General features: G+C 41.9%; 3 protein-coding genes across 4 annotated transcripts; 1 reads left to right on the forward strand and 2 right to left on the reverse strand.

Annotated features, from left to right (window-relative positions):
* Nucleotides 1–483: 483 nt before the first annotated feature.
* Nucleotides 484–5,654, reverse strand: mettl3 (methyltransferase like 3). The gene is made up of 11 exons (XM_080875385.1): nucleotides 5,515–5,654; nucleotides 4,168–4,358; nucleotides 3,611–4,075; nucleotides 3,323–3,498; nucleotides 2,500–2,713; nucleotides 2,198–2,385; nucleotides 1,387–1,425; nucleotides 1,196–1,304; nucleotides 965–1,030; nucleotides 770–882; nucleotides 484–688 (listed from the first exon to the last, which is right to left on the reverse strand). Exons 1-11 carry the CDS (start codon nucleotides 5,615–5,617, stop codon nucleotides 568–570), a joined length of 1,785 nt encoding a protein of 594 aa, XP_080731511.1. The 5' UTR covers nucleotides 5,618–5,654; the 3' UTR covers nucleotides 484–567.
* Nucleotides 5,590–15,436, forward strand: ttc5 (tetratricopeptide repeat domain 5). 2 transcript variants are annotated; one of them, XM_080875400.1, is made up of 11 exons: nucleotides 5,590–5,727; nucleotides 5,930–6,034; nucleotides 6,118–6,223; nucleotides 7,980–8,112; nucleotides 8,215–8,426; nucleotides 12,361–12,511; nucleotides 12,604–12,695; nucleotides 12,816–13,019; nucleotides 13,652–13,866; nucleotides 13,981–14,125; nucleotides 14,212–15,436. In XM_080875400.1, exons 3-11 carry the CDS (start codon nucleotides 6,161–6,163, stop codon nucleotides 14,329–14,331), a joined length of 1,335 nt encoding a protein of 444 aa, XP_080731526.1. In that variant the 5' UTR covers nucleotides 5,590–5,727; nucleotides 5,930–6,034; nucleotides 6,118–6,160; the 3' UTR covers nucleotides 14,332–15,436. The 2 variants fall into 2 exon arrangements, with proteins under 2 accessions (XP_080731526.1, XP_080731525.1); XM_080875399.1 differs by having other exon boundaries at nucleotides 5,930–6,223.
* A 236-nt stretch (nucleotides 15,437–15,672) lies between these two features.
* ccnb1ip1 (cyclin B1 interacting protein 1) lies at nucleotides 15,673–20,578 on the reverse strand. The gene is made up of 5 exons (XM_080896885.1): nucleotides 20,460–20,578; nucleotides 19,330–19,628; nucleotides 18,761–18,907; nucleotides 18,397–18,583; nucleotides 15,673–16,036 (listed from the first exon to the last, which is right to left on the reverse strand). Exons 2-5 carry the CDS (start codon nucleotides 19,624–19,626, stop codon nucleotides 15,870–15,872), a joined length of 798 nt encoding a protein of 265 aa, XP_080753011.1. The 5' UTR covers nucleotides 19,627–19,628; nucleotides 20,460–20,578; the 3' UTR covers nucleotides 15,673–15,869.
* Nucleotides 20,579–20,908: the final 330 nt, after the last annotated feature.

A 20,908-nucleotide genomic window follows, 5' to 3' on the forward strand; every position in this document is an offset into this window, starting at 1 on the left:
GTTTTCTGGTTATATTACTATGGAACAGGAAGTTTACTGAGTGCAAGTCTAATAGTTAAATGTGAATTTCTGTTTGTGTAGACAGCAGCAGATGTGATTTTTGATGATTTATCACAGTTAATTGGAGTGTTATCAGAAACAAATTGCAAATAACTTCCAACTTGTGGACTGATATCAGACGTGCTCGCTCTTATAGCAACATTTATGGCAGGTTTTAGTGACGGTCTGCTTGACAGTCTCATTTTGCAGGAAAAAAAATAAAGTGAGATAACTTTATGTTACTGGATGAAACAGATGACAAACTTTTAGCTTTGAGGACACAATTTGTTGTTGAAAAAATGTGATAAGTTGCATGTTTTATCGCAAAATACTAAAAATAGCAATAATATGGTATCGTGTGGAGGCCCGGCGATGCGATCATTATGGATAATGTGCAGAGAAGCCGTGAAAAGTACACAGGCAAGATGGAGACGGGGCATCTAGTGGACAATATTTATTAAAAAAATGTTTACAGGTATAAAAAAAATAAAACAGTTTGAAAACAAACTTCTTCAGAGTTGTGAGCAGTTACGATGACTGGATGTTTTTGGGTTTGGAGATGACGCCGTCTGGATAACGTTTCTTAAACCGAGCCACGACCTCGGGATCCAACAGATGAATGCCGTCCAGCTGGTTCCCGAGAGTTATCCTGGACAGGAAATGACACAGACATTGTGAGGTGTGTAGAGCAGCTCGCTGGTCTCTAAATTAAAGCATGATGGTATGTTACCAGTTAGGCTGGACATTGTGGGGTCGACCAAAGAGCTCAATCTTCCTGGTGCCGGGTGAGAGTCTCTCTATCATGCCGTAGATCTCGTCTGGCTTGTGACTCGTGGAGCGGACCTGAGAGCGCACAGACATGACTCAGGCTGAAGGAATTATGGGTAATGACACCACGTATAACAGAGGATTTACAGCTGTTTACCTCTGCCACGATGACATCACAGTCCAAACCCCTGTTGAACCCCTGCGGGTTTCCTTTTACACCAACCTGAAGGCAAACACGTTTAGAATGAGACAACACAGGTTCAGCTATTTCAGCTACTGGACGGTTAAGAACGACAAAAGCAAAAAGTTGCTGAAGGTTAAATTCCTCGAGCCCGAACCCCAACGGGACCGTCCTCACAGTATAACACTGAGATTGGTTCAAACCTACCAGGCAGTGCTCCTTCCCGTGGTTCAGCCAATGACCCGTCCTGCCGGTGCGGATGATTCTCTGGAGCTGGTTGGTTTTCACCCAAATGATTTCATCCACACGCTCATAACTGAGAGAGGAGGATAAAGGCTGAATGATTAAAAAATAAGGGGAAAAATATGACACGATGTTGAAAGAAAGGCAAAACTTACCCCCAAAGGCTGAGGCACTCTCTGCCCAGCTCCATAGCCCTGAAACAGGAAGAGAACGTTGAGTCTGAATACCATTTCTAAGAATAATGTTTAGGATTGGGGGAAATATCAGTTGTCAGACATGTAGTTACCTTCTTTGGGTAAATAATTAACCTGAATAGCAGCACAAAGTAGTGCCAGCTTCCTGTCGTGCTGAAGCTGAGTGAAGAGCTGTACGCAAACACTGACCGGGCTTCTCATCATTTATGACGAGTGAATGTAAAACTGTAGAGATCTGGCACCGTGCGGCCGATGTCATATTAACGAGAACAGAGAAGCATTGTGCAAGTTCCCTGTTCGATAGATTTATTTGCTAAGCCAATGCAAACTAAGCCACCAGGTTTTCCCCATCACCGCCACATGTTAATGTTGGGCATATGTGCACTGCTCACTTAAACACCTTGTTCCCAGCTAAAAGTCTACTTCTTTAGAGCCTTGCTGAATGACGACATGCCCCATTTCTTTACCTAGTCTTTCATTCTGTCAATGACTGTCTGTTGCCCAAGCTTCTATCTATCTATCGATCTATTTATCTAATCTAGACTTTAAAACGTTTATATTAAATTGTAGTGAACTAGGTGAAGTCTCATCTTAAGGGAAAGCGTTTCATAGGAAAAAAAGCAGCCATTATTCTCTAGAAGTTTAACTTAAACAGGCTGAGGGGCGTTAATTTGTAGATCAAATGAAACATTCAGCTATGAGTTAAATGTTGACATAAAGTGGTCAGCTGTCCTGCTAACTGAGCCAGATTTCTGGACTTCTTTTTAGTTACCTGCCAGTGACCCAGAGGAAGAGGAAGCCGTCATCCTGCAGGATGGGGATGTTCAGTTTTCTCATCTCGTCATCGGTCAGAGTACCGTAGGGCAGCTCCATGTGGATGTCCCAGGGAGGGTCAGCCATCACTACGGCGAACTTACCCAGGATGGACACGTCCAGGTAGCGGATATCACAGCAGATCCACTGAGTACCAAAGCACATAAATCACACTATTTTACGATTTTAAAAGACATTATGACACACGAATGCGTCCAGTCTCATAGGCTTCTTTTAAATCATCCCCATCCTCCTCCTCACCTGTGAAGGGAAGAGTTTGCCCACATTGCTGTCGGCGTCCCCTGCGTGGAGACCAAGCTCTGTGGTCCCCGCCTGGGGCCCCAGCAGGTTCCCCTCGGTCTCCGGGGGGCTGTCGATCTCATAGTGGACGTACTTACAGGTGTCCATGTGGAAACAGGTGTTGAGGAAGGAGCAGTCGCCGAGGCTCTCGTCTGTGTGCTTGTTGATGATGCGACTGTATGACAAAACATAAAGTTAACATCACAAAGTAAAAAAAAATTGACACCTAAATTGCATTTAGGTGTCAGACCTTGTGAAGCAAATACAGACCGAAAGTGTAACTTGGTGCATGGCTGGTTAATGCAAGGTTTAAGCTGTTAAATGCTCACGTGAACATAATAGTGGGCAGAGAATCCCTTTTTATGTAGGACAGTTTTCCAAACTTTATGCATTAGAAAACTTAAAATGATGCAAAATAAAACTTCTGGTGCAGCACATTAGACACATGTATGAGCAGGACACTCTCAAAACGTGGTGTGTCTCATATTTATATCAAACAGTATTTAGCATAATCACAGTGCCACCTGGAGGCCAAAGAGAGTATTACTCAAACACTTATGGATGTTTGCTATACTTGAAAAACAAAGCAATTAATGGGTAAATGTACTTAGCAGGTCAGCTAGAATTTCCCATATTTATGATACGCTCTTTTCTAGCTGTAGCACAGCAGCCTGTATTCTCGTGATTTGGACAATCCAGGACTGTCAGGGAAATAAACTTTCAGTCTTGTTAGTTACAGTTACTTGTCTGTAACAGTGTCAGACTTTGTGAAGCAAATACAGACCGAAAGTGTAACTTGGTGCATGGCTGAGGCGTGTCTCCAGCGCGAACACATTCTTCTTTGGTCCCGTGATCGCAGAACTCTTGGACCTGAGCTCGGCCGCGGGATCTGAACTTTTCCACGATGGACTGCTCCTTGGCTGTGCTGGCGTTCAGCAGCTCCAGAATCTCTCGGCTTAACTGGATGCGAAAGAGAGTCACGTGATAACTGCAGCAGTAACGAAACGCCGATTTTTAATCAGTTACAAAAGAAACAAAAACAGCAACAACAACAATAAAAACTCTCTGTTACCTTCTTGCTCTGCTGCTCCTTGGTGGACTGTTGGTTCAGGAGGCTTTCGATCTCCATGTCCAAATGAGACGACTGGCTTTTACTGCTCCTGCCCTTCTTCTCCGTCCCGCTCCCTGACGCCGAAGGCCCCGGCTCTGAGGAGGAGGCTGGCGTCAGCGATGTGGTTGACGAGTGAGGAGGAGAAGCAGAGCTCTGAAGCAAGGGCGAGAAGCCTGCAGCCCTTTTGCTGTGCATTTGGTCTTCTGCTTTTCTCTTGACTCCAGTTCTCTGGGCTCCAGCTACAGATCCAATCATAGCCCAAAGTTTTGTGTGGTCCACAGCTATGACCACCGTGGGGGTTGATGTGGAGGAGGAAGTTGTAGAAGAAGAAGGAGCCGAGGTGGGCTCTCGGACCTCGATGAGCTCCTGAGCAGAGAATTTAAGCAGCAGGCTCTGGATGCAGCCGTGACTAACGGCTGTTTCTGACTGTGACGAGAAGCAAACAAAACAGAGATGTCAAAAATAAACCCACATCACTGAGTTCAAGGATAACACGAGCACCGGAGACAAAAACTCACACTGTTGAGTTCATTTGTGATGGAAAGGGAGTCTGTTGGCAGTGTGAGACTCAGATCAGACAGATATCCCAGCAGCCTCTTCTCCAGTTCAGGGTCTGGTGGTTTTTCTGTTTCCTCCTGCGAGGTGGACGGAGCTGCTGGGGCAGGGCTGTCACTCCTGACTGTGGTACCGTCTGTGCTGCCACCACCATCTGAGGGGACAACAAAGGATGAAGCATCAAGTTCAGAGAAAATTGTCAATATTTCCCATTTTAAATTCCTGAAACGTTTCATAACTTTCAGATAAAAAGGTTAAGTAATTATAAAAATAGTTGTTTAATTTAATGGTACAAGAATCATCCTTTGTTGTTGTTTGTTACTCCTTTTTGTTTTGAGGAATTAGGGAAATCTTCATAGTGAAACAGCAGAACTGCTTTAAAGTTTTTCAGCTTATATCAATTACTGCCATCGGTAAATGTCCAGCGCTTGTACTGTTGATATACACTGCTACATCCCCAGCATGGCATCAAAGCAAATGAGCTTAGGCAGCTTTATAGCAAATTACTACAACTGCTGGATACTCTGAGCTAAATTTACTGGTTATCTGTAACAGAATACCTGACTGATCAATAATATAGATAGTAATGTCTTTGTTGCATCACATTTAGCAAGAATGAACACAGTGTTTTGTTAGTGTCCAACAACAACCGAGTAAAACCCCACCTTCATTTGATAAAACTCAGGTCCCCTTTTGCCAGCGAAGGCAAATTCGCTCAATTAAATCAGCTACTAAATGAATGGACTGGAGCGCATTTCTGTGCTTTTCAAGATTTACCGAACACTTCAATCACATCTAAACACAATCATTTTATCCTATACACGTTAAGCGCTTCGAATCCGATTTAAAACCCCCAATTAACTTAATACACCATCAAAGCAAAAGACAAGAGACAAGAGTGCAGACAGGATGGAGAGGCTGGCGTGTGTTCAGTGAACTAACTTTGATCTCAGCTGAGAGGGGACCCACTGATGTTTATTTACATCTTGCCACACCGTCAGTGACACCAGTGATATGGTTGAAAGGTGTAGTTCAGACATAGTAATAACTATATTACGTTCTTTAATTAAACCAATCACAGAATTAACCCCCCCCCCCCCTTCTTTCCTTGTTTCTAGTAAGCTTTTCTAATTGTAATTTGGCGCTTAGAGCACCAGAGGGAAACGATATCGCCATAACACGGCAGCTTACACAGTCTAGATGGAGCGCTGCAGACCTGAGTTAAGATACGTAAAGTTAAATATATGGGGGGAACTACCCCTTTGGTATCAATACCAGCGTTAGCTTGGCACTGCCCGGCCTGAACCTACCGGCGGACATCTGAGCCGGGTCTTTCCGCCGTCGCTGCAGCCTCTCCCGCAGAGAGTCCAGCTGCTTCTTGTGCGCCTGGATGTTGCTCCATGTGTCCGACATGACGAGCTGGACTCAGCTGCAGGAAAAACACCAATACTGGCCTCACCGAGCACCGAGTGTCCGGGAAACTAAACAAAAGTTGAATCCAGTCCACCCTTGGAGGGAAGCGGGTACGGTGCAACACAAAAACGTGTGTCGGGTAGCACACGGGTTGATTGGGATTAAACATTCCGCTTTCGTAGTGATTTGTCGTGGTTTTAGGATTGAGGGTATATGATGTAAAATATAATACATATATATCTCAGTCTACGAAAGTGGCATGTTGGTAGCTAAATCAGTCATCACGTTAAACTTCATCTGTTAATTTTCCAGGCGGATTCGTTTTCAGTACGGACTACTTCAATTTCCGGCGTCGCCGAAATTAAAAGCCCGTTTCCTCTGTGCTGAAACAGACTACACTCGCGATGCTTCCTTAAAGTAATTACCTTTCTGTGGCAGCAGACATACCGTATAGACTAATATCTAATCGTTATTAAGTAACTTGGCGCATTTTGTTCCAGCTCGCTGTCAGATTTTGCTGCTGTTCCATGGTCTAACGCAAAGATGGCGGAAGAGGAGAAGAGTGGTGAGGCTGTGGAAAACAAAGACGAGCTGCAGATTATGAAGGTAACTCTTCTCAGCGGAATCACACATTTATTCAAATGCTCCGACTGTCTCCAGCCTTTGTGCCCGGCTAGCTTCCCGTGAGGACGGTGTCATGTGTTGCTTCCTTGGAGTCTCCAGAAACAACAGCTGGCTGCAGCTGTCACGCCGAAGAACAGATTTTTTTTGTAGTAGCTTTAAGGTTTTCTGCTATGTCAGGTGCAGGAGTGCCACACTTACCCTTCTGTAGCTAGATTGGCCACAGATGTTTCACACCACAGCTTTAAACCACCAGATAACGGGCTGATATTCGCGCTTTGCTTTGATCTGTGCGCTTCTTGCTGAGTCACCACATTGTCAGGGTGCCTCTGGTTTAGTGCACCAAGGATGAGGAGTGCAGCTGTACTGATTTGTTCTCTGCAGGCCCTTCGATGGTTCGTGCCTTTATAATGTTACAAAAACGAACTATTTCAATACCAATATTTCACTCTGGGAGTACTGTGTAGCAGACGTTCACTTAGGAGCGAAGTATGGTTAACTTAGAAAACGAGAAAAAACTAACAGTGAACATGCAGTAACACAATACCGCACAAAAGTCTTGTACTAATATTTTCAGTGGTCTTGAGCAATAGTTTTCCAGGTTTTATGGAGGTCTTTTGATATTGGCTCCTTTTTCACCCCTTTCCAGTCCAGATCTTATACCTGACCATTTTCATAGGAATGCTTTTGTTTGTTTGTTTAAATGACTCCAAAGTGAAATGTGAATCATCCAAGCCTGAAAATGCTGTCATGTCTACACATAACAAACATGTTGACAAAGAACCAATTTTTAATTGTATCTTTAGGGACTTTTTTATCAGCAGCTTGTCACAAAAATGCATAATTTCTTCCAACTTCTTTAGTCGTATCTATGGAAAACGCGAAAGATAACAGCTTGACAGACAGAAAACGGTATTTTTGCACAAATGGGCGATTCCCAAAGAGGTATTAGCGTAAAACTATGCTATATCTCATGCATGGTGTGCAGTGTGTCCTTAAGAAAAATAAGGAAACTGAACAAGTGGTGGACGTATAGTAGATGGAACAGTAACTGAAAGTCATGTGCTTAAGAAATAGGAAAAATGCGGTATGCCCACATACGTAACAACTGGACTGAAAATCAGTGGCAAAAGGTCTGATGGAGTGATGAACCCAAATTTTACATATGACAGTGTTTTTTGGTCCAAATCATTGTTAGTATGTACTGATGAGAGCCAGTGATGTTGACGATCTTATCAAAATTAGTGAAATTCTGAACACTGATAATACCGTCATATTTTGATCCATGTGGAAAAAGTCTGATGGGCAGTGGCTCCATTGTTTTTCTTCAGGGGTTTAGGATCATCTTCACAGAGAACAGAACAAAAGGCAGCCAGCATCCAAAGAAGAGCTTTGAATGTCATTAAAGAAGCCACAAGAACTATTCCCAAAGACTCCTTTTTTTTGCCTTTGTATACTGTATTTCCATATGTTTATTAATTTTAATAAATCGCTGTACACCTGTTTTCTAACGTGGTGTAAAGAAATCTGCAGTGGCTACAGACTTTTGCACAGAACATTCGCAAGTGTAGTATAAACTGTTAGTACTAGTTAAATTATTAGTTACTCGGGTAGTTTCACTCCTCAGCAGTATTTGTTGATGTGTTGTTGTGTCTCAGTGTTGTACTACAGGCAGATGTGGTTAAGAGAAATGTGTTTTTGATCTATTTTTATGTCTGTTTCTTGTCTTCTCTCCCGACAGGAGCTGGTGGATGAGCTGTATAAGTTCAGAGATTGTTATTTTGAGACTCACAGTGTGGAGGATGCAGGACGGAAACACAGCGACGTAGCAGAGGAGATGGCACAAACGCTGAAGAAGCTGGAGGAAAAAGAAGGTAAGGGTCTCTTTAAATTTAAAAAAAAAAAAAAAAAAAAAAAAAAAGTGAGTTAATTTGCAGGCTTTCATTCACAACTGCTCCGTTTACAACTTCCAACAGACGCCTTTAAACACAAAGCCGAGTTCTTGCTGCAAAAGGGACGATGTCTGAACGTGGCTCCAGACTTCAGTGCTGCAGCAGAGGAGTGTCTGTCCCGCGCGGTGAAGCTGCAGCCTGGCCTGGTGGAGGGCTGGAACACGTTAGGGGAGCAGTACTGGAAAAAAGGAGACCTGATCGGTGCCAAAAACTGCTTCACTGGTGCCTTACAGCAGGTAATGATGGAGAAAGGAAGGTTTGTCCTCTTTGGTTTATTGTCTTCTCACATTCCATACCTGCAAACACTCCTGCTTTTACCAGGTTACTCCATTTTTTTTTTTCCCCCACAATTTATCCCAGGAATCTCTTGTAATTCAAACTTTATTATGAATAATTGTTATACACATATTAATACATTTTCAGTTTATGTGATGTGACCCAAGTTTCCAGTTACTGGTGAAACAATCTCCACATTTCTAATCATTGAACCCAAACCAGGAAACACAAAATCCACTTCAAATTGGTTTGTGTGCAGCTGATCTCTGCTCAGGCAGACAGATCTGTTAGATTATTATATTATATTAGCTCATTATCTCCATAGTTGTTGGTCTGACGCTTTAATCGCAACCATAGTTAGTTATCTGAACAATCTGTTCAGCTCTTTGGACGTGTGTGATGGGTAGTTGTTGACTTTGGTAAAGCTGGAAAGTTTTCAGACTCGTCCATTCACACCACAAGAATCAGTAATACAAAAAAAGACCTTTATATACTTTAGTAAGCAAAGAAAATATTCAATAACTTCACTTTTGTGTTCTGTTTAATCAGAATCAGAATCAGAATCAGAATACTTTATTGATCCCTGGGGGAAATTATTTTTTGTTACAGTGCTCCATTTTAAACCAACATTAAGACAAGACAGACAATACGCTAACTAAGAATAGTACAATATATACATATACATACATACATACATACATACATACATACATAAGTCACTTATAAATAAATAGTTGGAAAAGAAACATGTGTAGCTGTAGCAGCAAACAGTGTGTTAAGTGGATGCGTTGTACAGGGAGATGGCCACAGGCAGGAATGATTTCCTGTGTCGTTCAGTGGTGCTTTTTGGTAATCTCAGTCTCTCACTGAACGTGCTCCTGTGACTGACCAACATGTCATGGAGTGGGTGGGAGGTGTTATCCAACATTGTCTTTATCTTGGACAGCATCCGCCTCTCCGACACCACCTTGAGGGAGTCCAGCTCCATCCCCACAACATTGCTGGCCTTACGGATCAGTTTATTAAGTCTGTTGGCATCTGCGACCCTCAGCCTGCTCCCCCAGCATGCAACAGCATAGAGGATCGCACTGGCCACCACAGACTCATAGAAAATCCTCAGCATTTTCTGGCAGATGTTGAAGGACCTCAGTCGCCTCAAAAAATAGAGACGACTCTGGCCCTTCCTGTAAAGTGCTGTGGTGTTTTTAGCCCAGTCCAGTTTATTGTCAATGTGTACTCCAAGGTATTTATAGTCCTCCACAATGTCAACACTGACCCCCTGGATTGAAACAGGGGTCAAGTGTTTCCTGGTCTTCCTGAAGTCCACGATCAGTTCCTTGGTCTTTGCCACGTTGAGCTGCAGATGATTCTGCTCACACCACGTGACAAAGGAGTCGACCACAGCCCGGTACTCTGTCTCATCATCCCTGCTGATGCATCCAACCACCGCAGAGTCATCAGAAAACTTCTGAAGATGGCAGGTCTCTGTGCAGTGGCTGAAGTCTGTGGTGTAGAGGGTGAAGAGGAAGGGGGAGAGGACAGTCCCCTGTGGTGCCCCTGTGTTGCTAATCACCTTGTCAGACACACACTGTGGGAGACGTACATATTGTGGTCTTCCTGTCAGGTAATCAACAATCCAGGACACCAGAGAAGCATCCACCTGCATCGCTGCTAACTTATCACCCAGGAGGGTCGGCCTGATGGTGTTGAAAGCACTGGAAAAGTCAAAAAACATGACCCTCACAGTGCTCGCCGGCTGGTCCAGATGGGTGTAGACACGATTGAGCAGGTAGATGATGGCGTCCTCTGTTCCGAGACGAGGCTGATAAGCGAACTGAAGGGGATCCAGATGTGGTCTTACTATGGGTTGCAGCTGGTCCAGGATGAGCCTTTCCAGGGTCTTCATGATGTGGGAGGTCAGTGCCACGGGCCTGTAATCCTGGGGGCCACTGGGACGAGGCGTCTTTGGTACAGGGACGAGGCATGATGTCTTCCACATCACCGGGACCCTCTGCAGACTCAGACTCAGCATAAACAGTTTATGAAAGACTCCACACAGCTGGGGGGCACAGGCCTTGAGGACAAGGGGACTCACTCCGTCTGGTCCAGCAGACTTGCCTGAGTGAAGTCTCCTCATTTGCATCTCAACCTGGTATTGAGTGAAGGTGATGGGTGGGGGAGGGGTGTCAGGAATCTCACAGGAGGCAACATGTGAAGAGAGAGGCTGGCACAGTGGTGTGGCTCTGGATTCCAGGCTGACTACAGGTGAGGTTGTGGGGGTGGGAGCAGACACTGTGGTGTCGAATCTATTGAAAAACAGATTCAACTCGTCGGCTCTATTCTCACCTCCCTATATAATACTGTATAAAAACATAATGCTGTTTGCTAAAAACATGTAGCCATATTGTCAAAAACAAATCTACCACATTTTTAAAATGCCAAACTGTCGTTCAGTTCAGTTTTATTTATATAGTGCCAAATCACTCAAGGCGCTTTATATTAAAGACCCTGCAATAATACAGAGAAAACTCCCAGTCAGACGCTCCCCCTTTGAGCAAGCACTTGGTGACTGAAGGAAACTGTTTCCAGGGCCTAATCCGTGGATCGACTTCCTTCGAGGCGTGGACGTCTATCAGCAGAGAATGTCCCTTAGTCTGTAACACAGTCAAATATATTCTCAAGCAATATTCAAGCATGCCATTCAGCGTGTTAGTACGAGCTCGGGAGCAGCTTGGGAGAACAAGAAAACAGAGACTGCTTTAGATTGTCTTCCCAAATTGACTCAACTTTATTCACAAGTACAACAGTTTATATAGAGGGTAAAATTCATGAGACAGCAGATTATCAGTTTAAACCAGTACAGACCAAGATAAGGCAGCGTCTTCCTGCCCTTGGGTGAAGAAGCATCCTTTGTGTAGTTTATTAGTTCAGCTACAATTGTGATTATCTCAGCGACATATTTTCAAGGCACAAAACGAAGAGTTCTTTCATTAGTGAAATCTGAAACAAACCATTTGGCCTTCAACAGGCGTCTCCTAAAAGATTAAGAAACTAATGTAGCTGAGGGAGTGATCTCTGTGGTATTTCAACCTTGTACCAGCCTGTGATTCTCACACATCAATTCTTGGGTCAAAGAGAAAAATAACTAAAACAAAGGGGCCTTATTGAATGACAGAGTTTTCCTGTATAATGTCACTATAAAACAATATCCAGTAAATGCTCCCATGGTACTAAAATACCTAACAGTGACAGTGGGAAGAAAAAAACTCCCTTTTAACAGGAAGAAACCCCTGGCAGGTCCAGACTGAGGCAGGAGCAGCCATCTGCTGTGACCTGTGGGGGATGAGGGGAGGGAAACTGGATAAAAGTGACACAGTGGAAGAGAGCCAGAGATTAATAATGAAAATTGACTGATACAATAGTGGTGTATAAGCACATTGTGAGTGAAAAGCAGGGATTGAAGAAGAAATGCTCAGTGAATCATGGGAAGTTTAAGCCTAAGCTTATTTCAGCATAACTAAGGGATTGTTCAGGGTCACCTGATCCAGCTATGCTTAACTATAAGCTAATAAACAACAAGTAAGCCAGCAGTCTGTGAGCAAAGAGCTCTAACGGGGCGATGCTGTACTATGAGGTCTTTAAGACGAGAGCCTGATTATTCAAGACTTTGTTTGTGAGGAGCAGGATTTTTAATTCAATTCTGGATAAAACAGACAGCCAATGTGGGAGAAATATGCCTGCTTTCCCAATCCCTATCAGTACTTCCACTGAAGTATTCTGCAACAACATCTGGTGAATTTAAAAGCTATTTCTGAGCATTAATCCAGATAACCTCTCCTATCCTTTCTGTTAGGATTCATTCATGTTAGTATGTTTTGTTTTCCACCTCTGTAGAGCAAGAACAAAGTGTCTCTTCGTAACTTGTCCATGGTGCTGAGGCAGCTGCCCGCGGCTGACAACGACGCTCACGGCAAGCAGGTGCTGGAAAGCGTGGACATGGCCCGGCAGGCCGTGCAGCTGGACGTGAAGGATGGGACGTCCTGGTGTGAGTAGAGTGAAGACAGACTGTGCTCTTTGTTAGAGATGCTAAAGACTGTTGGGGCATTAATTCATGTCGTTCTGCCTTTGTTTTTACAGATATCCTGGGAAATGCCTACGTGTCGCTGTTTTTCACTTGTGGACAGAATCCCCAGCTATCTCAACAAGCTCTAAGTGCCTACACACAATCTGTGAGTACAGACTTAAACGGATACACACCAGAGGGAATACCGATAAATAATAAAATGAATACCGTAAATAAATAATCAACATGCGCATCTGTATTTTATTCCCGTTTTCCTCCTGTGTAGGAGACGGTGGATCGAGCTGCCTCTTGTTACCCAGAGCTGCATTTCAACAGATCCACACTGTTCCAGTACGAGGAGATGTACGGGTCTGCGCTCGCCGGCTACAGTCGAGCCGCCGAGCTCGACCCCGGCTGGAAGGAGCCACCAGAGAGAGAGAAGCAGCTGCTGGAATATTTGGAGAAAGTGACCGAACTCCTACAGAACAAGGTAGGAGACTCTTTACAAAAGTACCGGCATACTGTTTATGTCCTGTTACAAAAACGTACAGAAAAGAAGTCGGTGAAAATCATGCTGTGATTTGGTCGTGCTAAGAGTCTCCAAGGTGGTTTATCAGCCACCACCAGATTTAATATTATCAATGACTAAGTATGCTCTGACATGCTGATGCTGTAAAATACTCGGTAATACTCCAAAATGTTAATGATTGACATGTAATCAGTGGCAGCAAAGCGATATCTGTCTAGAGTAAAAGGGTAATCTAAATGATGTAGCTCTCTACTCCTGACACAAAATAATGGCTACAGAAATCATGTCATTGAGTCAAGTATGGATTTAAAAAAAGAAAAGAAGAGTAGAGTTAACTGAAGTGGTTAAACGTAATTCAAGTATTTCAAGATCACATAATTTCTTTAATGTCATCTTTGTATTACACACGTTGTCTTTATTGTTAGTCGTAGTTATGTGTATGAGTAGCACATGACCTTTGAGCCTGTTTGCTTCCACTGTTATAAATGCTTATCAGAGTGACATACAAGTCAGTTTTTTACCACATGATGGCAGCAAAGAGCACATTTGACTCTAGTTTTTCCCTTAAGCTTCAGTCTGCCTTGTGTGTTCAGGGGAAGGTGAAAGCCCGCCGGTTACGGACGATGCTGTCGAACCTCAACACGTCTGCTTTGGGCCCCTGCTCGTCTCCTCAGTTTCGCTCCCCGGCAGGCCGTGTGGGCAGCCTAGAACCCCGGACACTTTCCTCCCTGACACATGGCCACAATGCTGGGGTGGCCGCTCTGGGGAAGGTGGTGTTCAGCCTGGCCTCTGAGGGTCGCATGGCCTTGTAAGAGAATCTTATTTAACAGTAATGGTCCTTTAATGCACGTGCAGCTTGACTCTGGCTGTAAAAGTGAAGTAATGTAAAATCTTACAATCTTCTTTTTTATTTTTCCTCCAGTACGTTTGGCATGGTGGACAGTGAGGAGACTTGTATAGTGGTGATGGTTTACAACACAGCAGATAGCTGGGGCGTCCTAATAGGAGATTCTGTAGTCATTCCTGAACCTCAAGTTAAACGACACAGTATAACCCATAAAGATAAGGTAAGTGTTGCATTAATGAATGCTGTTTACAATCAACGCAATAATGTCTGACTGAGTATGTGACCTTCTCCTGTCCTCTCTACCAGTCACTTGATTTTAGAAGTATACGAGTGGACTCTCCTCTGCTGCTCATCGTCAACGGCAAGAAGCAAAACGTTAAAAGTCAGATCGCTGCCTCCGTCAGCTACAAGCCTCAGAGCGAGTGAAGCAGACTGAAAGCCCAAGGACCAAGCTTTCTCGTTTTCTCTCTTTGCTGGATTTTGAAGCATTTGTAGCAGTTTTATGCAGATCTGTAAATAGGACACCGTGTTACATTTCTTTGTATTTATAAACCTTTTTTATACTCTGTGGGTGTGGGGCCGAACGTGGGTTATCTGTAAAGGAAAGAACCTGTGACGTGACAGTTGTGACCTCAGTTTAAAAAAAAAAAAAAAAAAAAAAAGTGTTTTAAGTGTATTTTTTTTTTTTTCTTGTATGTTAAAACTAAAGTTCTCAAAAACAAGACATTTTGAGTTGTCCCATAAGTAGTACTTTTTTTTTGTTTTGTTTTTTTTTTTGTTAAAAGTAGTAATGTAACAAAGCCCTTGGTGAAACTGATGCAACTGAATTAAATTCAGCTGTCATTATGATTTTTAACTTTTTTTTTTTTTTTAAATTTAAAGTTGTGACATGGCCTGATGATCAACTTTCAGCATGCTGTCTATCCACTGTAACTCATGTCTCCACAAACCAGTTTTTATGGCCTGGCTTGCACTGCTTTGGTTTTGCAGTGAAAAACTCATTCACATCACATCTTGGATCCCAATAAAGAACTGATCACAGCTCAGGTTTAAGGCTTCCTGCTTTGTATAACAGGATGCATACAGTGATGTGAAAATGAAGGTTTTCTACAGGACTACACGATTATGCAGTGACCCAGTCAAAGTCCAGACCTCAATGAACTGAAGCATGGCTATAAAGAAGAGTGGGCCAAAATTCCTCTACTACAACAGGAAAGGCTGATAAAGTCATACAGGAAATGATTACTTCAGATTATTGCTATTAAATTTCCACAGCACTGCATGAAGTGTTTCCAGAAGCAAATCTTTTGTAGCATTATGTAAATTAATAGATACATTTAAATGGTCATGCTGCATGTAGTGGAAAACAGCAGAATCTGATAAACCTGAAAAATCCCATAAAATCTTTGTTCCAAAATAAAGTTTTAAAAATCTCTTCCCCTAAAGTTTTTCTTCTCCCTCATCTCTGATGTTATGAAACTTTGAGGATCCAGTGGTGTTGTGCCTCTTTCTCTAATAAATCCTCCGACTGGCCACCTATACTGTTTCTTAATGATTATTGCAAATCATCAATATTATGTGAATCTGATGACACAGAAATGTGAAATGATCCATTTGTACTTTCTCTTTTAAAGCTTTACAACTCTTCATTACTTTATAATCCTATATTTAAATACAGAAATGAGGAAAAAGTGATTGCACCTGAAAGCTTTTTGTTAAGCGACAGATAAGTGTTAGGTGTAAGACATAACTCTGTGAAAATATGCTTGAGATTTTTATTATTTACTTAGGAATAACATGTAACAAAATATAAAATGAAATCCCATATTTGTTAATACTGTTAAATACATATTTATGGTTTGAACAGGAAATAAACAGTGCACAAAATAAGAGCAAACGTCTCCTGCTAAAGTGAGTACAGCAGAACAGAGGAGAGTAACATGGATAACTGCAGACTGCTGCTCTCAGTGCCTCCTGATGAAGGGCCGGCATTTATCCCTGCCAGGGGAGCTGAACTGGAAGAAGGTCTTTCCTCCATCAGCCTCCAGGACGGACAAGAATCGACTGTCCCCTTCAGGGCCGAGGGACAGGAACGGAGGGCTCCTCTGAGGAGTCGCATGCCGAGCCACCCCTGAGTGACACACAGGAGGTTGATGGATGTCTTTCATTGTTATTCTCACTAAAAATTCCCTTACATAGACATTCAGCTCATTACTCCTGCTGTTCTTTCCTGATGACAAAGTCTTTTTGATAAAAGCCCTGTCTTCTTTCGTTGCCATTAAGCATTATTCTTTTACCCTGATTCCTTCCTCTTCTCATTCATCAACGTGAGCACAATGTGAAAGCTGATTTTATGAAAGCAGAGTCCTTATTTATCTTTGTTTTCTGAACATAAGTGATATTTTACTATGGACTTTAGTAGTTTTTCTGCCAAAAAGCAAACAGCTTTAGTTAAGTGCAGGTAATAGAGGCCATAATGACATCTTCACATTGTTTGTGTACTCAGCCAACAACAAAAACTTACTGCTTCTTACCTAACAACATTTACTAATAATGCCTTTAACATTTAGGCATCATTAGTAAATGTTGTTAGGTAACACTTTTAAAAGGCATATATTATATATATTATTATATCATTATTGTAACTGTCCCTGAGACAGTTAAAATAATGTTGGTTATTTCATGTTTCTGTGATAGATTCATGCTTAATTTAGTTCATTTATTTACAAGATAAGATGATAAAAGTGTAACATTAATTAAAAAAATATGTGATTACAAAATATGGGTTTGTTAAATATGTAAAGTGCTGTAAAGTTTGTATGAGGCAAAGTTTGTAATTGTCACATGACCAGAGTTTGGTTGAGAGCACAACCATGGCATTGTATAGCTAGCATGGATACATGGCTACAGATGCATCTACAGCCTCAGCGTTAATGTTATTCTGCATGTGGTCCAAGAGGCGCACACGGTATGGTTTCATGTATATTGTTTGTATAATGTTGCATACGTGTTCTACACTGGTAATGAGAGGACATTTTTGTGATATCCATTATTGTGCATTTTTCTGTTCTGCTTGCACAAGACTGTTTATGGACACTGATATGAGAGACTGATAAGCTCAAAACATTTATGTTGTAAACTTTGTGTTTCTTCAGTTTTCACGGTGTCTGAAGACAATAAGAGTGAGAGAGAGAGAGAAATAAATTTCCGAAGACATCAGTATGATGCGTGGCCATTCTTTGTTGGACCCCTGTAGTTACAATTATTATTAACAGAAGTTATGTATTGTATCATATATTATTAGCCTCGTGAAAAACTGACCTTTGATTGCACAGACCACTACTGTGCAATGATGTGTTTTAACTTGTTATGGTCAAAGTCTGTAAAATCAAGTTAAAACTGAGGGTTATCTTCCAATTTACACACAGTTTAACACTTCAGCAAGGGTTTGGAGATGGATATACAAAGCTACTGCAGTGTTTCCGAACCAGAGTGAGAAACACATCAAGAAATTCAAAGAGAGCCACACAGAGCAAGCCTGGCAGAGATAGGAAACAAAATGTTTAATATAAGTCTCTGGAAAGAAAACTGGTACGAGATGTGGCTAAAGACCTCAGAACAACTCTGAAGACACAAGGGAATGACTTTGCTAAGTCTGGAAATTGAATTTGTTAGTTTAGTTTAGTGCCTGCACAGGAACGGACTGCAAGGTTGCAGACCAAGAAAAACTGAATTTTTGCAGAAGAGACACTTTCAAGACAGAATGAAGTGAGGACAACCTGGAGAATAATTATGGAGACTGGAGGCACTTTCTTTAGCCACAGAGATGCTGCTTATGTTTGGAGAAAGCAGGGAGAGGCATATAACCCAAAGAACACGGTCTACACAATGAAATACGGTTTAGGAAGCATTATGCTTTATGCACGCTTTAGTACGTCCGGAACTGGGAATCTCATCAATGTGGTAGGAATCATGAAGAAAGGACACGTGACGATTCTGAAAGAAAACCTGAAGCAATCAGCAGCAAAACTGGATCTGTATCGCCGATTTGTCTTACAACACGACAACGACCCAAAACATAGTTTGCTCCTGGTCAAGAACGACCCCCAGATAACCAAAGTGAACGTCACTGACTTGCCTGCGCAAAGCATAAGACCAAGGTTCATGCCAGAAGACCAGCAAATCTGGAGAGGTTTTTGAGATGTACCAAAGAAGAATGGGCTGGGACAGCTCAGGACACGTGTGCGAGACTTAATAAAACTAGCACGGTTGGAAAAGCTGTGTTAAAAATTCCCTGCCCTTGGTTAATACTGATAGGGGGGCTAAAATTCTGTCATTTGTGATTGAAAACAATATTATGGTTTGACCTTTAAAAGTGAAAATAACTAGTCATGTCTGTGTCCATTATCATAAACTAGTTGCCAAGCCTTCATCTCTGTCCAACAATGCACCTTTAAAAACTACAAATGAACAACAATGTGCTGACATTACCGGCATTATTATCAGCGTTGTAGTCTTGATGTCCCATTTGTTGCTCTGTATGTCTTTCTCCAGCACCCACCACCATGCTACGCATCCTCAGAGAGTCGTACAGCCCCTGTAGTTTCTGGTACTGCCGGTTTCTCTGCATCAGCTTCTCAGACACCTCGCTGTAATTCCTCTTGTACTCGTCCATCATCTGGCCATCAGGATACAGAGAAATCTAGTTTTACTCTATGTATGTCTTCAAGATTCACAGTTAAGACGACCACGTGCTCCTTGTAATTTTACATCTTAGCCTTTGAAGCTATTTTACACCAGGTTACAAGTTTAGTGTATTAATGTCTTGTGTGGTGATGAGAGTTGTGTCATTTACTTTCTTCAGGGAGGCGATTTCTCCTTTCAAGGCGGTAAGCTCCAGTTCTCTGCTCTGGTTCTGCTGAGTAAGCACCTTCTCCATCTGCTTCAGCTGTGATTCGGCCCGTGACAGACTGTACTCTTGATAGATACGCTCTTGATGCACCTGCACACACCAACACTTACACGCTACACAAGATCTGACTGACATAAACGGACCATCAGGGTTTATATACGAGGAAGTACACGGCCAGCTGAGCACCTCGGAATCAGCTGATTGTTTACCAACTCACCTTTTTCATCATTTTAATTCTTTAAATAAACAGAATCTCAAATTTAGCATTTAGCATGAGTTAAAAAATAATTAAAAAAGGGGAGGGATCACAGCTAGAAAATTATCCTGGTTTCAAGCGTAGATAAAAAGAGACAACTTACATTCTGTAACTTGTTTTGATCAGATGGGCATGGCATCATTACATATGCTAATGCTACTTTACGAATAAAAAATTAGATTTTTCTGGGATGATGTGGGAGCTTCTCTCACACTTGTCTGCTTTTGTATTGATTGTTCACATGGAGATACTTGACCTGATAGCTCCAGAAGGCCAGAGCACGGGAACTGATGTCCAGCACTATGTCTGGTCGCAGACCTGTCAGCACCATCGCTTTATACTCCTCAGAGGGCGACAGCTCCATCCTCACAATGTCCAGCTTTCCAGACAGTGCAGACGAGCATGCAGGGCAGATGACTGGAGAACAGCTGAACTTCTCAGATCCGTGCTGATCACAGAAAACATGTGAGCACGCTGTGACCCAAGCGAAGGCGCTCAGCTTAGCGCGACACTTTGGGAAATTACACAGGAGGGTGTCATCGCAGATGGACATGCCTTTGTAAAGGACAGTAAAAAGTCATTCAGAGAAAAAAACTACAAAGCAAAAACATGATGTCCAAAGACTAACAATCAAATTTCCATAACACAAGGCCCAATGCGATGCAGGAGTAATTTGGTCTTTGTTTGAACTATTTTAATCACAATCAGACATTATTTTAGAGGTCTACATTTTACTTTAATCTGAAACCTTTGTATTAAAAACAAGGTGGACAATAGTTTTTATTAATACAGCTGCAGCTGGCCTTAACCTACAACATTTTGGTAATTTATAGGAGCTTATTTATTACATGTTTAAATAATTTTGTTCACATATTCCCACAAATTGTTTTTATCAAGTTTTTTGTAGGTACATATTTCATGTACCTACAAAATGTTCATCAAAAGCTAAGCTACAGTAACTGTATGGGGGCTAAAATAACTCTATAGATCCCACGTTGGATAAATGTACTTTTTACAATGGAATAAAGCAAAGGTTATTATTTGTAAACACTGAAACCCTTTTTTATTTAATTTGTAGTGGCTTATAATATATATTTATGAAAAAATAAAACTGTTAAAATACAGTTTTGTTGTATAAAACGTAAAAGCTCCGCTACCCAAAATTGAGCAGCATTATCGACATTAGATGCTAGCACTAGAAGGTTAGCTAGTGAAAGCCTGAGGCACTCTGCACTTGCTAATAACAAGCTCGTTAAAGTGTCATTTCAACCTTTTTTTTCCTTTAGCAGACTATTAAAAAATATATACTTTCGACATTATACACACGGACCTTAACACAACCCTAAAACACTGGTAAAATGGCTAATTTCAAAGACCAAAACCTACCGTTAACTCTTTACTCTGAAGATGACCCCGCAAGTGACATCACTGCTGAAATCTGATTGGCTGATACAGCTCAAGCTCTACCAATCACGATGGCAAAACCTTTAGAATAACTCACAAAGTTAGGGCCAAACTTTTAATGTAAATCTCAAGCAAGATTTGTGTTATTATTATTATTATTATTATTATTATTATTATTATTATTATTATTATTATTATTATTATTATTATTATTATAACATAAATCCAGTGAAGTCCTACAAACTGTGGTGTGGAAAAATAAACAACAAAATAAATAAAAATTAGGCCTACATGACCACTGGTAGCTACCACACTAAGCTACAGTAAGTTCAATTCTGAATTTGCAGAAGAAGAGGATGACCCCACTCTACTTTCCGGATTCAAATTGTGTGCAGCAAGAATGTTGGAAGTGCCATCTACTTTGCTGTTGT

Source organism: Rhamphochromis sp. 'chilingali' (genome assembly GCF_963969265.1).
Source record: "Rhamphochromis sp. 'chilingali' genome assembly, chromosome: 1".
Classification (NCBI taxonomy): Eukaryota; Metazoa; Chordata; class Actinopteri; order Cichliformes; family Cichlidae; genus Rhamphochromis; species Rhamphochromis sp. 'chilingali'.